The sequence below is a fragment of the Crocuta crocuta genome, unplaced genomic scaffold (genome assembly GCF_008692635.1).
Source record: "Crocuta crocuta isolate KB4526 unplaced genomic scaffold, BGI_CrCroc_1.0 scaffold14, whole genome shotgun sequence".
NCBI lineage: Eukaryota > Metazoa > Chordata > Mammalia > Carnivora > Hyaenidae > Crocuta > Crocuta crocuta.
In genome coordinates this window covers 4,557,576-4,581,899 of record NW_027530209.1, presented here as the reverse complement: position 1 = coordinate 4,581,899, position 24,324 = coordinate 4,557,576, and the positions used below count along the sequence as shown (strand labels likewise).

The window sequence follows — 24,324 nt, the reverse complement described above, 5'->3', positions numbered from 1 at the left end:
CACGTGCCCCCGGGGGGCCCCGGCCGCGGGCCCGGCTCCCCTGGCCGAGCGAGCGGACCCTAGTGCGGGCCGCCCCTGGCCTTGGGCCCGTGCTCCTGGCGCCCCCTGAGCCGCCTGCGCTGCGTTCGGGCAGCCGACCCGGGCCTGGCGCGAGGTGCTGCCTGGGTCCGAGCTCCAGTGCGAACTGGGCCGGGGTAGTTAACGCCAGGCCCGGGGTTCGAGCGCAGGCGGTCGGGCCCGCGGCCCTCGGGGGGCCAGCCCGGGCTGCCGAAGGCGGAGGCCGCCCTGCAAGCGGGCACCTCTGCCCGGAGTTGAGGTCGTGGATTTCTGCGCCCTGGGGTCTGGCTCTTTCGCCTTTGTTTAATCGGGCCTCTGCCCGGTACTGCTAAGCCGAGCTGTTGTTGGACAGCGAAAAGGGCCGCCCCATTTTCTTCTGCCGCGGGGGCGACAGCTGGCAGAAGATGCCCTTGGCCAAATGGAGGAGGTGTCACCCAGCCTCTGTGATTCAGAAACGTTTAAAGGGTTCTGATTGCACACTTTTTACAAAGTAAAGGCAGTGGGGCAGATATTTGAAGTTCTGGGTTGTCCGGAGTCGAGGTGGGCAAGGAAATTAACGTTGGAAGCTGTTTGAAAGGAGGCCTTCAATGTGGGTTTTGAAATTGGTGTAAAGGGGGAAAGGAAATATGACCTCCTTATTTCAGAACGAGTTATCTTTCAGTAATCAAGGGATATTTACTTGTCCTTGTTGATTTTTTTTTAAATTTTCTCTGTTAAAATACCACTAGAAGAGAGGCTGACAAGCTGAGAGAAATTAATAATGATAGGATCTTTTATTTTTGGCTCTTAGTATTATCGAAACCATTATCTGGACAGCTCTTTGCGACTGTGAGATTAATTGGTCAAGATGTAATGGGTAATGGACAGGTGCACATTTAACGCTTTTGCCATTTAACTTCACACCCACTTTGGCAAAATATCCAGTAAACGGGGTGCTGGAATCTGAGCTCTGTTCTCATCCCAGGAGACATTTCAAATGTTTNAAGTCGGACGCTTAACCGACTAAGCCACCCAGGCGCCCCCCCAGGAGACATTTCAAATGTAGGACATTTTGATCAGTTTTGCTGCTTTGTTTTCTCCAATTCTTGAGGATTAAAAATCTCATACTCTAGTACCATACTGGATGAATAGCTCTTTATATGAATGCATTAAATCGATTTTAAAAGATACATTCTTTATACCCTTCAGCCTTTCTTCTTCAGCCTCCTATAGATGGCAGTCATGTGATCTGGCAGGGTTTTGGTTCATCTGCAGTGGCTGTGACAGAAGTCAGACACTTTGATATACAAAATAAAACTAGTAATGTTGATGCATTAATTTGTGGTCGTTTTGAAGAAAATTTTCTGACTACTATTAATCACTTTATGTTAGTTTGGTATAAGATGACAGTAATCTAACTCAGTCTTGTCTGTAAGATGACAGTACTCTCACTCAATTTTGTCTATGTGATTGGTGGTGAAGGTAAATGTAACTGTGGTGCTGTAGTGAGAAAGGCAAACATCTAATCCTCCCTCCATTTTTTATATTGTGCTTTTATCTTTTGATAAGCTTGGATGGTAATTATTATATTTAGATTATATATTTCATCCTTTCAAAATCTATCATCAGAAGGGAAAATAGAATGTCAGATGGAACCTTATGAGTCAGTGTAGCAATCTGGGGTTGTTTATAAAGCCTCTTCCAGAAGCTAGTCATCGGCTTCTGTAGGTGCTTCAGTGCCTTGAGTGTGAAGCAGTACACCTGGTGTGTGTGCTTGCCCAGACTGAATGTCAAGAACTTGAGCCAGGGACTGTTTGGGAAAAATAATGATCGCACCAGCAAGTTTTTAGACATCCTCATACTTTGGCAGTGTCAAACTGAGTGAAATGTAGTGCCCTTCACACAGATATAACCCTACACTTGAATCACAATATCATAAATCTTTAGAATAAGGACCTTATATTAGATAAGAGGCTTAGGCGTAATATTAAAGTGTGTAGTGTGTGGGTATGAGTATGCCTCAGGCAAGGTAGAGGGAATCCAGTTTGAATACACATATTCAGTATCTCTTGCTTTACAAATTATAGAAAGTAAAGAAAGCATTATATACAACAGAAAGTAAAGCTTGGCGAACACCACATTGAGGACTTATTACATGTCAGATGTTGTTTTATTAAGGGTTTTACATGTTTTATCTCCTTTTTTCTTTACAGCCATTCTGTGAAGTTTATAAAATTACAATATTTCATCCTCTACCCCACCCCCCACTTTTGACATCTCTGTAATCAGGATGAATTTTTAAAACTTTATTGCATGTCAAAGTTTAATTGATAACATTTTTTCTAGTGTTACATAAAATAATGATGTGTCTTATAATCAATGGTCTTAGATGCAGCAAATTACAGTATTATTTACATTTTAAAGATGAGGCATGAGAGGTTAAGTTGCCTAAGGACACACAATTAGTCAATGACTGAGCTAGGATTTACAACCCAGTTAGTCTGCCTCATGCCAGTAGGTTATAGACTGCCTTTCTCAGAGCTTCTTAGACAGTGGCGATATATAGAAGATGGAGTGAGAAAGCATTTTCCAGAGGGATACGGGTTAAATCATTTAGAAACACTAATTCAACCTCATAGTACCAGCCAAGAGTTTTCCCCTTCTTTTTCCAGTAAAGTGATTTTCTGAAAGTTGCATGTATACAACTTCAAAACCTGACCAGCTTTTTATTACCTACCTATGTTTATCTTTTTCCTTCTTTCTAAACTTCAGGCTCACAGTCTAAATATGCTTTGCCCTTTTTACATATGTCAGATACCTGATTTTCTCTGCCTGCAGTGACCTCCCTCCTTAAAAGAAAGTACAGATTTTTCTCAGGGTCTGGTTCAAATGTCACCACCACAGAAGTAAGAGTTAGGAATTCACTGTTTCTATAGCAATTAGTACATACTTATGTTGTATTGTAATAATTTGTATCCATCTCCCCCACATGAACTCTGAGCTTCTAAGGATATTTTAGTCATCTTTAAATCATCAGAACTTAACACACATGAGAAACTCCATAAACAATAATTGGATAAATAGATTGTCCAAGTCTTTTCTTATTTTTCGAAGTCCTGTTTTTTTCCTTTGATTTGGTTCTTTTGGTTTTAATTGAATTTCATGTTCTAATAGCATGTTCTGATCCTAAATTTAGAAAATAGAGGGTTTTTTCATTATTAATATTCCTTTTACATAAAATAGTAGAAACATATTAAATAACCCTATTAACTAAATTTTTTCTAAATTTTCTCAATTTCTAGCAGTACTAAATTACAAAATGTCCATTACTATTGTGATTACAGATTGAAAACATCATTTCTGTGACAAGAGGCCAGTATCAGTAGCCTTAAGGGTAATTCCAATCTGGATAATTTTTAATTTTTTAATTGATAAAGTAAACTGGTCTCGAATGCTTTACGTTTGTTGAAATGTAATTCCTTTCTATCACTGGGCCTATTAAATGCAAGTATTGAATATTATTGCATGTTTTGGAGAAAAATGAGTTCAAAGCTTCAGAAATTAAAAGTAAGAAAGGAGCAACTCCAGGCCTCTTAGCCTTTTCTTTCTTTCCCGGAAAGATCCTGATCTATAAGATGCCACTTATGTGTGGCACTCCTAGTTTGTCAAAAGAAAAATGTAAACAGTGATTTTTCAGCACAGACCAAAGTGTAACCTTGCTGAATTTTAGGCAAACAAAGTATTTTACAAATCATGTTAAAAACTTTATGATCCAATATTTTCATGGTTGTTAGTAATAAACAGATAGCTTTGGTAGGATGATTCAGCCAGTCTAGAGGTGCTGTATGCCAGAGATATTCTATTCAAAGGAAAATATAAGCTATGGTTTATTTAACACATTAGGTGTTTTCTTTAGTAGTTACATTTTGTTTTTCAGCTTTTTAAAAATTTGTCTTTTTACTTATTTTGTTTACTTTTAGTATCTTTCTAATACAGAAAATTCGTGTATAAAAACCCAAGACTTAGCCATGCTTATGGTTAAGGTAATAGAATGAAGAGGAAGACACAGCCATTCATCTAGATAATCTAGTATCAGAGATAGCTGAAGTAGATAATTCTTTCCCTTTAGTTGTTTTTTTTTTTTTTTGGGGGGGGGGGTTGTTTGTTTTTATTGTGTTCCTGGCTTGATTTATCTGAGGACTTGGCAACTTGCATCTCATGCTGGTTGTTTTAAAGCAGCTATCAAAATTATAGAAGGCAATTGAAAATAATGACTGGGATATTTTGTTTTCTTTTGTTTGGGTTTTTTCTGGGTAAATTTGGAAAGGGAAGTGTGTGCCAGCAGATATTTACATATACTTAGTATGCATGATGAAGATGTGGCATGTTAACTTATTTTAACATCTAGATTACATTTAGTGATTTGGTCCAGAAGCATTTCCTTCTCAGGAAAAAAGAACTTGTTTCTGACTGTGGAATTTTGTGGGAGTTTTCTTTTCTAAATTAAGTTCATTTATTTTCAATCAGATTATAATAGTAGTTATTATCACCACTATTTTTATTATCTTTCTGGCAAGTATAAAGAAGTCTCTTGCCTTTTTAGATGTCTAGTTAGGAGTTCTTTTGCTTTTCTAATAATTCTTTATATTAGATTCTCTCTATTAAAATAGCAGTGCAATTTCTGTCTTCTGACTGAGCTTAACTGATATGATACAGAGAGTATTAATTTAAGATACAAAGATTACTAAGAAAAAACTTTGCATTATAAAATATATTAAGAAGAGTCATCACCAACTAGCATTCATTAGCAAATTAGAACTTTCTTTCCTGGAAAGACTAGTAGTCTCTAAAATACTATGTTTATAGTGCCTTTTGGTTAGTGACAACTTCAAATCTGTTTTGCTGGTCTATTGTTTTGGTTGTTTTTTGTTGGTATTCTAATTTGGGTTCATCAGTTTAGAAGTGCTATTTCCCACTGGCTGAACTACTGAAAAACAATGTGTGAGTAGTAGTATTGAGGAAAAAAGAAAAAGAACCTGCATTTTTATTTTTATTTTATTTTTTTAAAATATTTTTTATTTATTCTTGAGAGAGAGACAGAGACAGAGCATTGAGCCAGGGCGGGGCAGAGTGAGAGAGAGAGAGAGAGAGAGAGAGAGAGAGACAGAATCTGAAGCAGGCTCCACGCTCTGAGCTGTCAGCACAGAGCCTGACGTGGGGCTCGAACCCACAAGCTGTGAGATCATGACCTGAGCCAAAGTCAAGACGTTCAACCGACTGAGCCACTCAAGCGCCCCAGAACTTTGCATTTTTAAACACATTTTCTGGTGGAGAGAGACTGGTTATTTTAAGATGTTGGCATGGTACTTCCATCTCCACAAAACCATACTGATAACTCTTATAATTAACAGTAACATAATCCCACATAATGTAGATTGGTAAGGTGTGTTTCTGTTTAAAGTTCTATCAAAAAACAAAAATCAAATAATAGCAACAACAAAAGGAAGGGAGAAAGAAAGGGAAGAAAAAGTCCATATAATTAATACTGAGTTATTTGCAACTTCTTATAACTTTTTTAGAAAATAGATAATACTAACTTTTTACTTGGTTTATAGATGTACTTAAAGAGGTAGACATGCTATAAATATGGAATTTCCATTCTAATTTTAAACATTTACTAGATTTTTTTTAAGTTAATTTATTTATTTTGAGAGAGCCGGGGACAGGAGCAGAAAGAGGGAGAGAGAGAATCCTAAGCAGTCTGCAGTCTCCATGCTGTCAGCTCAGAGCCCATCGCAGAGTTCAATCCCACAAACTATGAAATCATGACTTGAGCCAAAATCAAGAATTGGATGGCCAATCGCCTGAGCTACCCAGGCACCCCTTTACTAGAGTTTTAATAGTATTTTTCTGTAGAACCATTATAAAAGAATATAGCAGAAGGATTTGTTTGTTTGTTTGTTTTGTTATTTTAGAGAGAAAATGCAACCTGGGAGAGAGGGGCATTGGGAGAGAGAAAATCCCAATGAGGCTCCACTCTCAGTATGGAGCCCCATGCAGGGCTCCATCCCACATCCTGGGACCATGACTGAGGCAAAATCAAGAGTTGGATTCTCAACCAACTGAGCCACCCAGGCATGCCCAGGATATTTTTAGAAAAAGAACTTAAGTGTGTGTTCCTATAATCTTTTCTTTACTCCTTCTTGATTATTTATGTAGCTTAATTTTGTTTTTTTGAACTAGAATTAGTTTTTAATAATTGGAAAAAATTAAGAACTGATTATTTATAGTTTCCTTAGAGAGGTTATTAAAAAATCCTTGAAATACAAAAAAAAAAAAATAAAACCTTGCACAGCCTATATATATAATTGCAAAATTTTAATAATTGGTATTCTGTTTTCCTTATCCAGTTTTCTACCAACACAACGATGCAGTATCTTCACTTTCCCTACGTGTTCTATTTTAGAATTTATGACACTGAAATAACAACAGTTTCATTATTTATGCATACCTGTCTTATATTTGTATCACCTTTTATCTGTATATTGGCCAGATAAATGGATAAACAGACTGAGAAAAGACATGTATTCTTTAAATATCTTTGGGTCTTCCCTATCCCCACCCTGAGTGATTCAGTACCATTTTTGTTCTGTAGAGCTTCTCCACCCTGACCGTAACTAACTGTGAAACAAATAGAGCTTGCTGATGACTGTTAGTAAAGAACTAGAGATTAATTTAAATAATATGTGTATTTGATTATAACTCTATGGTTATTCGAAATATCTCATTTTCTCTTATCCATTTGACATATTTGGACTTTTTTAACATTTCCAACTCCCCTTTAAACTCTTTCAGTCATTTCAGCTAATGTACAATAAAATGGCCATGGGAAATAGGGTGAACACCTCCCCTCTTACATAGGACTGAGTGTTTCCCAGATGTGGGACTTTCTATGTGAAACTGTGACAGTCCCAACCAAACTGGGAGGAGTTGGTTTATCACCAGAAAGGAAAGCAAGAACGTTAAGAGAGGTAGACAGGCTGAATGTTAATAACTGAAATCTACACTTGTTATTGATACTGATCCTGTGTACCTTCAGCCACCATGTAGCTAACATAGTTTTATTGTACTTTATAAATTAAAAAAGGATGAAGTTTTAGTGACCTCAATAAGAAGTTCATGAATAAATCTTTTTCTCTGTATGCGCATTTACAGAATAGGGGTAGCATACTTCTTCACAGAGAAGTTGTGAGAATCAAGGAGTAGATTTAAAAAATATTTTAATTACTGCATTTCCAGATGTGCAAATGCACTATATGTTGTAATAGTTGAATAGGAAGTCATTTCCAAAGTTTTCTCTTTTATTCCTTAAGCTTTTCCTTCCCAACTAGGAGTGGTAAACAGGTAAGGGCTAGTTTGTGGTTGAGATGATATCCCTAGAAAGAAAACCTGAAACAGAAGTCACTGCCAAAGCAGTGAATATAGCATTTAAGAGTTAGGAGTCTCTTTTATCTTCTATAGTAAAGCATCTGTCATTAGTGGCTCTTCTCCTCCTGAATGTTAATGTATTGGTATTTACTATGCCTCTCATGAATGAGTAATTAATGTACTGAGAAGGTACAATGAAGAATAGAAAACTGTACTTGCTCATCTCAGAGAGCTTACATGGGGTCAGATAATCAATGTATAAAAATACAACTATTGTTTACAATACCATTTGTTTAACTGTTGTAGGCAATGATTCATGTGAATACCTTCTCTCAAGTGGCAGATTTCTTGGAGAGAAAGTTTGGCAACCTCACAGTTGCATGATGCATAAATACAAAATCAGGTAAATTGCCTTCATTTTGTTGTTGTTTTTTCTGTTCTCAGATAGGCCTTTTTTTTTTTTTAATGTTTGCTTATTTATTTATTTTTGAGAGAGAGAAAGAGCATGTGCATGAGTGGAGGGGAGGCGGAGAGTGAGGGAGATACAGAATCTGAAGTAAGCTCCAGGCTCCGGGCTTTCAGCGCAGAGTGAGACACGGGGCTCAAACTCATGAATCATGAGGTCATTACCTGAGCAGAAATCAAGAGTCAGACACTGAACTACCTGAGCCACCTGGCACCTTTCGAGGATAAGTTTTAATAACTAATGGAGAGGGGTTGATGAAGCAAAGGAAATACTATATGGTATTTCTGTATATTATGGTAGAGAATTGTTAACAAAGTGTAGGGATGGGAGTGAGTCCAAATGAAGATTCCTGCCAAAAACATCCAGGGAAGAATTTTGTCCAAGCTTCTTTATCTCAGGTGAGGGACAATCAGGCTCAAGGCAATAAATAGCCCTTGAGAGGACTCTAGCTTTAGGACTTGGATAGCTACCTCATGGAGTTATTCTTAGATAATGGATATAAAACATTTAATATACTTAGAGTACATATTCAACACTTAATAAATGGGGGCTGTAATTATTGAGAGTTAGTTGATCATCCATGGGCCGGTTTGTTAAACAAACCTGGCCACCTATTTCTAAAACAACATAACTATATGTATGATGATTCTGTACTACTTTCTTCACAAACTGTGCTTTGAAATGCCAACATGCTGATTTTACTTATTGTAATTAATGTTTCTTTGTTGATTTCAGTGAAGCAAAGAACTGTCTTGTAGATAAACATATTGCATTTATTGGAGATTCCAGAATTCGTCAGTTGTTTTATTCTTTTGTAAAAATAATTAATCCCCAATTCAAAGAAGAAGGAAATAAGGTAAAACTTACCTATTCTCTTCATTAGGGTATTTTACAGGTTAACCACCTGAATAGTTATAGGAGGAATATGTCTTTTCATAATAAAGAATGATAAAAAGAAAGAACAATAAAAGTTTTATTACTTTGGTTTTGTGAAAGGTGGAAAGAAAAAAGGATGATGGAGAAAATCATGGAGAACATAATGGGGAATGTAAGAAAAACAAGTGGTGGGTAACAGATTAGTAAACCTTTTATTGCCTTAAACTTCTGATTTTCAGAAATGATAAGTTCTTTCAATGGAAAATTTTTCTTTAGAATTCCTTGGAAAGAAACCTAAGAGCAAATATCCCTTATTCTTATTTTCATATTTTGCCATATATCTTTTCAGTCTCTTTAAAATAATAATAATAATCTTTTAGCATGTACAATTTTATGTCTTGCTTCCACCATTTATCATAATTCATGGTGTTATTACATAATCAATGTAAGTCTCTTCATAATGGCAACACGTTATTGATGATATGATGTAATTTATAATTTTCTTTTTTCTTAACTTCTCATAGTTTTCTATTTTTTTTTTACTTTTGCAGTTTATGAAAGGACATTCTCAATTACATCTTTCTGTGAAAACTTTGCTTTTTTAATTATTTCTGTAGATGGAATCCCTATGAGAGAAATATTAGGTTAAAAGATCTAGTTTAAAAATTATTGATTATATTGCTAAGCTATTTTCATTTATACTGTTATTGGCGGTGCCCATTAGGACCTAATTTTCTGCAACTTTACTGGCATTGGGCAGGTATGCTATATAATTTAAACAACAATGCAACAAATATTTGCTATTTTCATAGAAAATTTCTGATTTTAAAAATATATCTTTCTTCGAAAACTAATAAGAATGGATCTCTCTATATATATTTGTTAATTAATTTGTTGCTTAGTTAATATTTTATGAATCATCGCATCTTTCTTTTTATACATTTTTAAGTGATCCAAAGGTCTAATCCCTGTCTTCAACTGTGTATGATCGTTAGTGAGCAATAGCAAGGAGAGAAAAGTGAAACACAAGAAAGTTCAAAATTATAGGGAGGATAGCTCATGGTTCTATGATGAAAATCTCCCCGTTCACCTCAACCTGCCCTGTGGTAAGGAGTTGAAAATTAGCGACTTCACAACTGAAATATCTAGTCCCATAGTCATGATGGTAGTGGGTACTAAATCCTTGGGAACTGTTCCTTTTGAGAAGAGTCCATCAGCTATCAGAAATTTTGTCCGGTAGGAAAGGCTCTTATAGATTTTAAATATGAATAATGGAAAATGGTAAAGTCAGCTTTTCATTTAATTTGATATCTGTAAATGTATTCTTCATTGGTAATTATATACATAAAATTATACAGAGGAGTTGGAACTATTTAATTATATGAGATCATCATGATTTAAAGTAAAAAAATGTGAATGAACTTTTAGAAATTAGAGAAATTTCTGACTTCAAAGAAACAGTTTTAGTATTTCTTCTATAGAATAGTATGAGTTTCTGAAATTTGGAATAATGGATTTGGCAACAGTTAGTTGAAAAAACTATAATGGTTTAGTTTACAGCCCTAAGTGGGCACAATATGGTACATTGTTTCTGAGCCCTAGTTATAACACTGAGGTTTCTAATTGTTGTTTTCTAGAGGTGCCCAGTTAGCCCACAGTTATCAAACCAGATACCTTTAAGTGTATATGCATTTTAAAGAGAAACAAAGACAGTTTGTCATAGACATTTACTGAGAAACTAGTTCAAACTGCTAGTGGAGCATTTGCCAAAATGTATTTTATTTAGTTCTCTTGTCTCTGATCACCTTGAAGACATAGATTACATATTATCATTATTATTCTTTAAATACATGTCTTATGCCTCACCCAGCCTGGCATATTGTATAAGCTGATTATTGTTGTTATTATTTTAGCCTTGGTGTGGGTTAGTTTGGGTAGAATAGAAGTATTGAAGATAGTTCTTTGTTTGAATTTTTTTCTTTTCTGTGTTGAGGCAAAAATAATTTTATTTATTTATTTATTTATTTTTTAACGTTTATTCATTTTTGAGAGACAGAAAGTGAGCATGGGAGGGGCAGAGTGAGAGGGAGACACAGAATCCAAAGCAGACTTCAGGCTCTGAGCTGTCAGCACAGAGCCCGACACCAGGCTCAAACCCGTGAATGATGAGATCATGACCTGAGCCAAAGTCAGACGCTTAACCGACTGATCCATCCTGGCGCCCCAAGGCGAAAAGAATTTTAAAGAGCAGGACTTTTCTCAAGTTCTGTTTTGTAGACTAGTTCTGTGGGAGCTGTGGTTAAATAAGTTTGGGCAGGGCTGGATGTCATATCCACTTTTTGCTGATTTTAATTTAGGCTAGGATGTTAAAAACTTGGAAGTCTTGCAGTAAAATAGCAAACTGTGTTGCTTTCAGCCAGAGGGCAAACTAGATACTCTGGGGGCCCCTTCTACCTCAAACCAACTAGATCCTAGATTTAAAATAACAACAACAAAAACTTGCTGATGTATTTCTAGACTTGGAGGAAATGGGACATACTCCCCCCAAAAGCAACAAACTGTGAGTCAAACCAGAGATGGGAACAGTGATAGTAGATACTAAGTAGGGGTTCAGACTGACCTGAAGACAGATGCCAATTGTTGCAGTGCTCTGTATGTAGAAAACTAAGCTTTGGGCCAGCGTATTTCTCAATAGTAATAATGGAAACAAGAAGACACTAGAATAATAGCTCTAAGCTTCTGAGAGAAAGTAAATTTCAAACTAAAATTGTACTGTGTACCTAATATATAAATGTCTCTTCTTGAAATTTAGAACATTTTCAGATTAACAAAAGTGATGAGGGTTTATTACTAGACAGACTTACAGTAAAGGATTTTTTAAAGGCTAAACTTCAGGAAGAAGGGAAGTAATTCAGAAAAAAATTATCTGAAATGTAAGAAGCAATGTTAAGGAAAATCCTAAACATGTATGTAAATCTAAACAAACGCTGTCTACAGAAAATAATAATTCTTTTTGCACTTTACTTAAAAAACTGTATTAAAGAAGTAGCCAATAATAGCTTGTAAGTCAGAGGGAGATGATCACAGTTTTCTAATGTCCTCTTTACTCTTTAAAATGCTATCTTACTTTAGAACTTAAGTTAAAGATGATAGTAAAATTTCAAGAGCAAAGACTAAAAAGAATTAGGGTGTGTGAATTCCAAATCAGAAGAACAAAAATTTAAAACCAAACTCATCTAATGCCAAATAGTGTCCCATACATACATACACACATGCACACTCATGTACATGCTGATATACATACATTCACATATGTATACAAAAATCATATGTACATGTAAAAATCAATGCTTATATATATTCCATATATATAAAACACCCATGTATGTGTGAGGGAGCTCAAAATCAAAAGATATGATGATAGAAACATTTATAATGAAAATAAATGCGGTAGTCTAAACTCTTCAGCTAAACACAGATTTTCAGATTTGTTTTTAAAATAACTTTCTGCTTTTAAAAAGACATATCTAAAACAAAAGAATATGAAAGGTTTTAATTAAAAATGAGAAAAGTTTTAGTAGACAAATTCTTATTAAAGAAAGATAAGTCATGACGTGCCTGGGTAGCTTAGTGGGTTAAGCGTCCGACTTCGGCTCAGGTCATGATCACAGTTCGTGGGTTCGAGCGCCACACCGGGCTCTGTGCTGACATTCAGCTCAGAGCCTGGAGCCTGTTTCGGATTCTGTGTCTCCCTCTCTCTCTGACCCCCCCCGGCTCACACATTCTCTCTCAGAAATAAATAAAACATTTAAAAAAATTTTAATAAAAAAAGATAAGCCATATTAATATGAGACAAAATCAGTTGTAAGGAAAAAAGTATTAGCAGGCATACAGATACTTTTTAATGACAAAAGTTTCAAATCACTAACATTTTAAACTCACGCAGGTGAAATAAATTAACCTTAAAATTTATAAAGCAAAATTAATGTAATTACAGTGAAGAGTTGACAAATCCTCCATCAAAGTGAGAGAATTGCTCACTGCTCATGCATTTAATGATAGGACAAGCAAAATTACTAAGCATATCTGATTTTATGAACTTACAGCTCAATACTTAAAGAAGACACTAAAAAATCAAATATATATTTTTTCAAAGTATATTGGAACCTTTTTTGACAACATGTTGTGTCATTAAGCAAACCTCAACAATATCAGAGAATTGGTATCATTCTGTCTCTATTAGATTAGTTCCTTTATATTCTAACTTAACCTGATAAAAATTCTAGAAGCCTACAGTAAATATCCCTAATAGTGAAATGTTAGACACATTTATGTTAAACTCAATAAGAGGACAAGGCTGTCCATTATTGCTGCTTCTATTCAGTATTGTAATGGAGGCCCTTAGCCAAGGAAAGATAAAGATGTAAAGATTAGAAAGAGATAGACTCAGAATTTTATATGATACAATCATATACAAAGAAAACTCTAAAGAATCTATAGAAAATTACTAGATATAATAAAAATTTCAGCAAGTTAACTCATATTAAGATAAACATACAAAAATTAATTATAGTAACTCAATAAAGCTGTTAAAAGTGAATTGCATACTACACTCCAGGAATATAAGTTCAAAACGTTTAAAATATACTGTGTGCAAAGTAACAAAAATCGTATAGTACATAGGAACAAGCTTAGCAAATGTGGATGATCTGTATGCAGAAAAAAAATTTTATGTAAACAAAATTTAAATTGATATAAATAAATGGAAGATATATACTATATTTTGGAATGGGAAGAATCAATATTGTAAAGATGTCAGTTATTCCTAAGTTGATCTATAGGTTGAATGTAATTCAAGTAAAATCCTAACAGGATATGTTGTGGAACTTTACCAGCTGATTCTAAATTTCATGTGGAAGGGCAATGGACCAAGAATAACCACACAGATCTGAAGAGCAAGGTGGAAAAAACTGATTTCCAGTATCAAGACTGATTTTAACTGTGTCATAATTAAGACAGCATGGTATTGGTAGAGCTAAATAAAGAAACCAGTAGAACAGGATATAGAACTTTAAAATAAATGCATGCATATACAAAGACTTCATAAATAACAGAGATGCCATTAAAAATCCTTGGAGAAAAGAAGGTCTATCCAATTAATGATCTGGCACAGTTGGTTGTATATAGAGAAAAAAGTGAAATTGGAACGCCTACCCCATGCCATCAAGTAAAATCATTTCTAGATGAATTTAAACTTAAATATGGAAGCCAAAACTTTTAAACCTTTAGAGAAAAAAAAAAAAAAAAAGCCCTCGGGAATATTTCATTACTTCAAGTAGGAAAAAGTTTCTTACATAAGAAACAAAACGTGCTAACCATAAAATAAAAGATGGATAAATTCACATACCTTGATTAAGAGTATCTGTTCACCAAAAGATACCTGACAGAAAAAAGTCAAGCTACAAACTAGAAGATATTTATAATATATATCCAAGAGACATAAAGAATCACAAATTAATTAAAAAAAAAAAAAAAAGACAACCCAATAGGAAACAAAAGAGGAAAGGCATGGCCAGGCATTTCACAGAAGAGGAAATGTAAAAGATGTTTAACCTCACTAGTAATCAGGGAAATTCAAATTAAGACCATAGTGAAATACCATTTTATAACTCCTTATATAACAAATTAAATTTGACAGTGGCAAAAAAAATATTAAATCTGACAAGATTTATTAAAGACTCTGTATCTGAAACTGTTGATGAGAATATAAATTATTAAAACACTTCAGAAAATAACTTACATTATCATGTGAGGGTGAATGTTTGTATGGCCAGTGAACCTGTAGGGAAACTCTTACTCATGTGTAAGAGACGTGCACAAGAGGGTAACTGGCAGTGCTGCTTATGGCCTAGATTTGGTACATTTTATCAACTGGCCTAGACTCTACAAAAATAAATAAATACAATATTTGATTGTATTGTATATATATAAATATAATATATAATAAGTTAATTGATTTATATAANATCAGGGGATGTTTTAAATTAAAAGACTCAAGAGACATGACAACTAAATCTCTGATTTTAGTTGAAATCTAGATTAAAATAGAAGAGCTATAGAGAGGGGCACCTGGGTGGCTCAGTCGTAGAGTGTCCTGACTTCAGCTCAGGTCATGATCTCACAGTTTGTGGGTTCGAGCCCCACGTCAGGCTCTGTGCTGACAGCTCAGAGCCAGGAGCCTGCTTCAGATCTGTGTCTCCCTCTCTCTCTGCCCTCTCCTGCTCATGCTCTGTCTCTACCTCTCTCTGTCTCTCTCAAAAATAAATAAACATTAAAAAAAAAAAAGAATAAGAAGAACTATAGAGAGGAAAAAAGTGGGAAATTAGGGAAATTTGAACATGGACTGTATATTAGATTAATATTTTATCAATATCAAATTTCTTAGGTGGGATTATAGTATTGAGGTTATGTAAGAGAATGTCCATGTTCTTAGAAAATACATGCTAATATATTTAAGGGTAAAATGTTATGTTTGCACTTTGCTTTTATATGGTTCAGTAAAAAAACAAAACAAAACAATGCATATGTCTATGCAGAAAGAGACAAGCTAGTGGAGGAATTGTTAACAATAGAGTATTAGGTGCTCATATAATTTTGTCAGTTTTGCTCTAAGTTTAACATTTTTCTTTTCTTTTTTTTAAGTTTGAGACTTCTCGAAATTAAAAGTTGGAGAGAAAGCCAATAACACTAAACAATGTATCTTTTAAGGATGCATATACATGTGACAAAACTGTATAATAAAAAAGAAAGCAAAATATAAACAAAATTCAAAGTAGTGTTTCCTTTGGGTGAAGCAAGGAGTTAAGAGGGAAAAGTCCATGTAGGTCATTCAGTGAGTTGAGAGTGCTTTGATTTCTGCCATGGACTCATGAGTACTTATTTATTTTGACTGTGCTTTTTAACTTACATATGTGACATAGTCTTTTGTATATATCAAGTGTTAACATTAAAATGATAAAGGAGACAAAAGAGGAGAGAGATGGAGTTGAATTACCTGAGCTATGCAAAAGGAGGAAGAAGAAAGTTCATGACACATTATTTCTCTGAAGAAGAATTTTAACAAAGTTCAGATGGGATAGTAGAAGGAAAACACTTGTGTGATTTGGTCTGACCCAGTATTTCTGAGATTTATTTGACCAAGGAAACTCTATTCATAGAACATACCTTAAAGTACAGTTGGTCCCAAGAGTCCTTTTGGGAAATGATGCTTGAATTTTAAAAGTTAGCATGCTGATAAAATAAGCTTTATTTCACAGAGATATAAGTGTTAATACTATTTGTCTGGTTAAATTAAGACATGTCAACCTTGGTTTTAGGAAGAATTACCTTTTTTATTTGACCACGTCTATCCCCCGCCCCACTCTAGAGTTTTAACTCTGAAAGAATTTATATTCATTATATGGAATACTTGGTTATAAGAAGGTGTCTCCAAACTTTGATTTTTTTTTTATTGAACTGGACTATTTATACAGTCTTCAAGATAAAACCCCAAATAACCTAGAGCCATATATGTGCACTCCTGTTCAGACAGGACTGATACTAGTGTATTGTTGAGAACAATCTAGATGTTGCTTTAGCAACAAACCACTCTACAATCTTAACAAAACAGAGCTGCATGCTAGGTGTGTTGACAAGATTCAGGGATTCCTGCTTGTTGGAATTTGTACCATCTTCTAGTTATACCATGTGGAATAGTCAGCCTGTGTAGTCTCAGCATCAGGGTAAGCCAGAGACTAGAGAATTACCCTGAGAAATTCAGGTGGGAGTGACCCATATCACATCTAGCCACACTACGTTGGCCAGAACTAGTCATGTGGTTCTGTCTAACTGGTGGAAATTTAGGAAATGCAGAGGAGCAATCCATCTCTGCCTACATAATAATATTAAGACTAACTTGGAATGTGCAACTTTTGCAAAAAAACATAATTTCTATGGGCAGGTTCATATAACTGCTTGTTTGGAGTTGAGGTTTTATCTTTGAACTCTATCTTAGATGTTAAAAATTACATATACACAATTTAGTGTTCCTTATTTTTGGGTATTTTATGCTAGTCTTTTTCCCTTCAGGTTGAATGTAGATCATTGAGATGTAGTGCATAAATAAATCAGCAAAAGCAGTGGAAGGGAGAATTATTACATAAAATTAATCTATACATTAATATTTCTTGTTTTCTCTTTTTAATGACAGCATGGGAACATTCCTTTTGAAGACAAGATTGCATCAGTTAAAGTGGTAAGTTAATGTAATAGGAAACTAAATGTTATGTTGAAACTGTATTCATTGGTTAATTTTAATGTCTTTAGAATAGATGAGAATGGTAAAATGATGGAATAAATGCTTGTATGCACAGTTTTGTGTAATAAAATGGAAAATTTGGTCTCTCAGATTTTTTAATCCAAGAAATAATCATCTTGTTCATTTGAAACCACTAGGTATTCAGGATTAATATCCATGAAAGAATATATGTGGATTTTCTGAATTTCTAGTCACAGTGACTTCTTTTAAATACTGACAATACAGTAGGCATCAAGACAAAAATGTCCTCGACTTAATGGATTTTGCAAGTCATTCCAGTTCTGTGCATGCTTTAAATGTGGAATAAGGATGGTGAAAAGGAAAAAGTGGGAGGCGCCTGGGTGGCTCAGTTGGTTGAGCTTCTGACTCTTTATTTTAACTCCTTTAGCTCACGTCATGATCCCAGCTCAGATCGAGCCTCAGCTCAGATTGAGCCCCAAGTCAGACTCTGTGCTGGAGGTGGAGCCTGCTTAAGATTCTCTCTCCTTTGCCCCTCTGCCTCACTCATACTCTCTCTCTCCCTCTTAAAAAAATTAAAAAATCAAAAAAGAAAGGAAAAAGTGGGCATTAGGAACGTACAAAACAATGAATTAGAAATAGTTTTCCTCTTTGAGAAAGAGATGTTTTAACCGAAGCTTCAAGGATAAATAGGAGCTAGTTAGTGGAAATGTTTTATGACCATCGTAGGCAGAATGGTGTGTGCAAAGTCCTGGAGCAGAAGGAGCGCATAGAGCATTCCCGGAGCTGAACGGAGAACCAACAGGTGCTTAGAGTGGGGGCAGGGTGACAGGAGGAAAGGCAGAATGTCTCGGTAGAGGACAGATCCTATGCCTCCTTAGTAGTTTTAAGGACTTTGGAATTTATTCTGAGGACAGTTGAANAGTCGGACGCTTAACCGACTAAGCCACCCAGGCGCCCCCAGATTTAAATTTTTAAACAACGACTGTGGAGACTAGTTCAGAGAGTAACTAGCAGAAGAGGATGCAAGAACTCCTGTGAGGCCCGTGGGGAACAGATGGGAGATGAACACGTGGACGAGGCGGTGTCTTCCTTCAGGTCCTCCTGAAGAAATGGGTTCATGTTTCTTTGAGGTGGCGCATAGAAGTCTCTTTGACTTATTATTTCCTTATGTTTCTTTTCTTAGGATTTTCTGTGGCATCCAGAAGTTAATGGTTCTATGAAACAGTGTATCAAAGTGTGGACTGAGGTCTGTATTTGAAAATATAGGCCTTTTTGCTTTAATTCCCCAAATTTTAAGAGCTCATGAGCATGCATCGTTTATCCCCCCTTACTCACCTGTCCTGCTCTTCTGTACTCTGTGCCGACTTTCTTAATAGTGACTAATTGTGCTGGATTGAACCTGTCACTTTACTGAGAAGAGGGAGTTTTGATCCAGTACCTCTGCTGCCACCACTCTAACCCTGCCGTGGTTATGCTGATACCGTATTTTCCGGACAGAGAATTTTCTGTTACTATCATTGCCCAGTTAACTCAAACCCAGGTCATCTTCCTTGGACAACATACATTCTCTTGAGCATTTTCCCACTTTGTCCTTGAAACTCATGCCCAGATTCTTCGGGAAAGTTGTTGTTGTGGTTGTTGTTGTTGAATAGCCTGTTTTCTTCCCTTTTATCATTATATTTGTTGCCCAGAAGTCAAGTCTGGTATATTTTGGGTCATAAATGTTCGGAGACAGATACAAGGGCAAGCATGCTATTCACCTCGAAAACTGCAGAGTCCTCTCTAGAATCTCCATGGTAGTCTCCATATAGCTCTTTGTCCTTTAATTAAACCTGTCTTCTTTCCCAGAGGTGTTTGCATTTGGGGTGGATAAAACAATATTCAATTTTGTTGACCTTGTTTTGCTTAATTACTTGTGCTGCAATGGTATTTTTCCTTGTTTCTTTTCACAGTATATGTTTAGCACCGCAGCCACTTCATACACCAAATAAGCTTTTGTAGGATCCAGTGGGAACCTAGTCAACATTTTAACTTTGTTTCTTTGACAAAATGTTTAAGTTTTCAAAAAACAAAACATGCAGACAGCTTCTAGAATTCACCTTTCTGGAAAACTGCAGTCTCACATAATTGTGTTTTGTTTTTGTTGATATGTTTATTCCAAAAGTGTAGAATAATGTTGCATGTATATATTTCAAATGATTTAAACGTATGTTTTATATCTGTGCTGGACCTGAAAGTATATCCATTAAAGTAGTAGAAATTAACAGTTAAAGAAACATCAGTGCAGTATAATTTATAAGTCCTGCAAAATCCTAGATAACTTTTGTTACATACTAACCTGGAGTTACATTGCATATCCAGATTTTCAGTTCTTACAATTTGCTGAAACCAGTTTTTAGAGCTTTGGATTCTGTTGTAAGATTCCTTATTACTACTGGAGGACGGGAAAGACTCCACTTATTTAGGTAGATGACCGTGTCATTACCAAAGATTGATTAATTGATTGATTTCATTTATTTAAAGAGTATGTATGTATGCATTTATGTATACATAAAAATTTATGTGTTTTTAAAATTATTTTCATAGTAAGCAGCTAGACCCTGAGAATAAATGATCCATATTTTTATCATTTATGTAATATTGCTGGCTTCATGCTGGTGTTAGGAGTGTGGCTAGTAATTAGCCTCAGTCTCAGCCCTCAAAGAATTTGCAGTAACTAGTGTATAGTGACTTCCTGATGAATAATAATATGGTAAGATGAAGAGTAAGTAGAGAATCAAGCACAAAAGGACTATGAAAGCACCGTGGATAGAGGCACTTACGATGGGGTGGGTTAGATACAGGTTTTGGTTTAAGAAAGCTCTACAGAGAAGGTAATATTTCCAGAAGAACTGTAGGGTTAGAAAGATAACACTTATTAGCTGAAAGAGCGTTATTGTAGCCTACAGGCATAAAACCAAAGTTGAATTTAGACAGCTCTGTTGTGATTCAACGGATATTTATTAATCACCTGCCAATTTCTAGGTACTAGGCTAAAAAGTGCTGATACCCAGTTAACATAATAGGTTCCTCTCCTCAAAGAGTTTCCAGATGAGTGGCAGATATAGTTAAGAAAGTAATGTGACAAGTGCCAAAATAGGGGAAGAATAAGGTACAGCCAGTTACAGAAAGTAGGCACTAACTGTAAGTTCTCAAAACTAGTTTTCAGATAAAGTGATCTTAAGGATGAGGATCTGGTGTGAGAAAGGAGGATTATTTCACGTACAGGAAATCGCATACGCAAAGATACTGAAGTTAGAGGATAGCCTATTTGGGGAACCACTAGCAGTGTTAGTATGGCTGGAGCTTAAATTCAAAGTGCTTCTTTATTTATGTTTGGTTTTGGCTGTTATTTTCATGTGCCTCATTTGAGGAGAGGGCTAATAAGAGACGAGGTAAGCAGATATTACATTATGAATAATATCCTAAGCTGTATTTGGTGTGGTATAAATTCATTTATCTATCTATTTATGTTTTGATTACTTCTAAAGACTTCAGGGTGTATTTCCTAAAAATAAGAATATTGAGTTTATGTTGAGGGTAGTGGAGACCCACTGAAACATTTAAACAAGAGAATGGTGACATGTATTGGGGCAATAGTGGAAAATTAGGCTGAACTGTGAAGAAACCAACAATTTAGATTTAATTTTGTAGATGAAGGTACTCATTAAGAAAAGTCTGAGCTACTCAGATGAATTTGGAGAATCTGGGTATTGTGTGAGGTGATAGCTAAAGTTATTTGAATGGAAGACATTGAATAGAGACAGTTTAAAGATTAAAGAAGAGGGCTTGGTAATGCAGCTATCAAAAATATTTTGAGAAGGGGCAGTAAAGGGGGTAAGAGGAAAAGCAGGAGAAGAATAACTAACATGTGACACACAGGGGAGGAAAGAGTTTTAAAAAGTGGACAGTCAGAAGTGTTGCTTTAGGAACTAGACAGGGTAGAATGAAGCTAAGAGAATGTGGCAATCCACAGTTCATGAATGGGCTCAGTTTTAGTGGATGGTGAAGCCCCAAATCAAAGCATAATCAATTGAGGCTTAAATGAGAGATAAAAAAAATTGACATGGGGAGAGCAAAATACTCTTCCAAGTAATCTGTTGGTTAATGGTGTGAGGCGGAAGGATTTGAGAGTGGGGCAGGCTTGAAGGAACATTTTTTTAGTATAAAGATGATTTAGCATTTTGTAGATGGGGAAGAAAGGGGACTGGAGAAGGAAGATGAAATTGATGAGAATTGGAGATCGATCATTCATGGATATAGCCCTGGAGAGAAAGAGGGAGGCAACAGAGACACAAAGTAAGGCTTAGCCATTAAGAGGATTAGCCATTGACTGTTATTCAAGGAAGATAGGCTGGGAGAGGTTGTAAGAATAGAGGAAGGAAGGAAGTCTAGTGCACACAGGCCAGATGAATCCCATTTTCTCCATGAAATCTGAGGATTAAGTTTTATATTGAAAGTGAGAAGGGAAGCAAGAGAGACCCGTAGAAGAGAAATAAGATTTGGGGTAACCACTGTGACACATGAGAAAGGGAGTAACCTAGAGATGAGGAATAAGTTCCACTAAAATAGCAGTGTAAAATGAAACACACTAGGCTGGAAATGAGAGTATCTATGAAGGAAATTATTGTTACTCTTTTTCTCCGCTTTCAGTCTTCTACCTTTACAATGAGATAATACCTGTCATTTTTATTTTCATAGATGAGTCAGATTTTTTTCTAATTAAGTATCTTGCTTATTTTTAATTGTTCCTTGTGCACATGATTATAATAGCAGGTCTTTTGATGTGGAAATCGCACTAAATTTAGAAGTCACAAGACTTAAGTTCTGGCTTTGTCCCTTCCAGGCCTCAGCAATACCCTATAAACTTTTCTGAGTCTGTATCCTTAATTTGATAAGATGTGTATAATATCTTCCTGCCTGTCTCACAGGTGGCAAGAATCTATATTCAAATGAGCCAATTTAAGAGAACTCAGTAAATTACTAAGTACTGTATAATTGGTAGTATTAGTAATAGTACAATTTGCATTTGATGAGGCTTTCTACCAAATTTCTCCTTGTTTCTTTGCGCATTGTGGTCTATGATAATTAGCAGTTTCTTTTGTTAAATACATATTGGATTTAGCTTTTCCAAAGATTACATTTCTTGTATTTTATTTAGCATTTTTGCTATGTACTCTGTAGTCTTCATGAATATTTTTTAATTGGCTGACATAATATACTTAGAGTTTTACTCAAAACAGTTTACTCAGAGTTCAGAATAATATTAAGCCATATTAAATTTCAGTGAAATGTTTTGGGGTTTTTTTTTTTTTTTTTTTGGAACACCAAAAAATTAAACATACAAGCTTCATGCCATTCTATATAGCCACATAACCATGTAAGGTTTTAGGCACTGGATGGATGTGCCATCTTGTTATAATGAGAATCCAGTAAGGAACTCTAGAAAATTAAAATGCATTTGGAAGGAAGAAGTTAAGTTGAAGGCAAAAAGTAAGTGAGGTTACTTATATTCATTCCCATATCTGGATAGAACACGATTGTAAAGATTTTTCTTTCTTTAGGATTCTGTTGCAAAGCCCCATGTGATTGTAGCAGGAGCTGCCACGGTGAGTTATTATGCATATTCTTACATAAGGATCTTTGGCTCATACTTAGGGACATGCTAAGGAAACGTTAACTTATATTAAATAGAATTCTTGATTGTACCTATATTTCAGTTCCTATTTCTATTATAATTAATGAGGCTGATGAATTTTAATGAAGCAACCTGAATAAACTTAATAAACTTGGTGTTAAATGTCAATATTATTTTACATCTAAAATTACATTCTTCTTGAATGTTATACATTGAGTGTCTAATGTTATATCAGCTTTTTTAAATTGCCTTCATAGATTTCACGAAATAATTTGACCAAGTTTTATTCTAATGTTGAATAAAGTGATTATCTTAAAATAATAACTTGTTACAGTAGTGCAAATCATAATTTTTCTTGATAAATACTGAATTAATGCTTATTTTTTATTTCTTAGTGGTCTATCAAGATTCACAATGGTAGCAACGAAGCACTTTCCCAATATAAAATGAACATTACCTCCATAGCACCACTTTTAGAAAAACTGGCAAAGACAAGTGATGTTTATTGGGTCTTACAAGGTAAGGAATGAGTAACGAACAAATTTCATTGTGTATATATTTTGAAGCATGGGTTTGTATTGTCTCCTCCAGTTTCAAGAAGCAATATTACTTCTTTATGAGAATAAATCTTAAAATAAGGTTTGCAGGGGTGCCTGGGTGGCTCAGTCAGTTAAGCATCTGACTTCGGCTCAGGTCATGATCTCACGGTTCCTGGGTTCGAGCCCTGCATCGGGCTCTGTGCTGACAGCTAGCTCAGAGCCTGGAGTCTGCTTCAGATTCTGTGTCTCCCTCTCTCTCTGACCCTCCCCTGCTCACGCTGTCTCTCTCTCTCTCTCTCTCAATAAATAAAACATTAAAAAAAATTTTTTAAAGAAGTAAGGTTTCCAAAACTAGAATAAATTTCAGTTATTTGCTTTCCTTTTTTGAACTTAAGGAACAGACTAATAAATATAATAAGTAAAAATAAATAATAAATAGACAAAAACATCTTTCAAGGAGCCTCAGCATACAAAATGGCTTCAGCATATAACAAAAAGAGTAAGTTCTCAAAGATAAATGAAATGTTTACCTCTGATTTTAATTTCTTACAAAGCATATTTATGGTGATTAGGAAATATAGGCAAAAATTGTTAAGTTTATTTCATAATATTAGAGTCATTGGAAGCAAATATATTCTAGAATTGACAGAACGTATTTAAATTCATACCCGTCTCTTTTATACTTGGTAATGAAATTCTTTAAGAGAACGTTGACATTGGATCAGGTCATTTCAGGAGTTTATTGAATGTCCATTATTTAATGCCTAGCACAATATGAAATTGCCTTGGATATTTTAGCAATTCAACTTGCCTATCAGAAACTCTTACCATTATTTCCAAATTGAATATCAAGTTAAATGGAACAACAAGAGTAGTGATTATTCTGCAGTCTATGTTATTTACAAACTCATTGTTAACCTTTCTCTTACTAAAATGAGAAAAAAAATATTTATGGTAAGTGATAAGGAATTTGATCCTCAATAAC

The 24,324-nt window shown here is 35.2% G+C and overlaps 1 protein-coding gene across 2 annotated transcripts in view; it reads left to right on the top strand.

Annotated features, from left to right (window-relative positions):
• The first annotated feature begins 7,774 nt into the window (after positions 1-7,774).
• The window catches only part of CASD1 (CAS1 domain sialic acid O acetyltransferase 1), a 41,547-nt gene continuing 24,997 nt past the window's right edge, over positions 7,775-24,324 (top strand). The window contains exons 1-6 of one of the 2 annotated variants that reach the window (XM_077765391.1): positions 7,775-7,867; positions 8,666-8,786; positions 17,055-17,099; positions 18,307-18,369; positions 22,727-22,771; positions 23,196-23,319. In XM_077765391.1, the coding sequence (XP_077621517.1) occupies positions 7,845-7,867; positions 8,666-8,786; positions 17,055-17,099; positions 18,307-18,369; positions 22,727-22,771; positions 23,196-23,319 (421 nt within the window). In that variant the 5' untranslated portion in view covers positions 7,775-7,844. The remainder of the gene's footprint in view (positions 7,868-8,665; positions 8,787-17,054; positions 17,100-18,306; positions 18,370-22,726; positions 22,772-23,195; positions 23,320-24,324) is intronic. The other variant, XM_077765392.1, reaches the window with a different exon arrangement.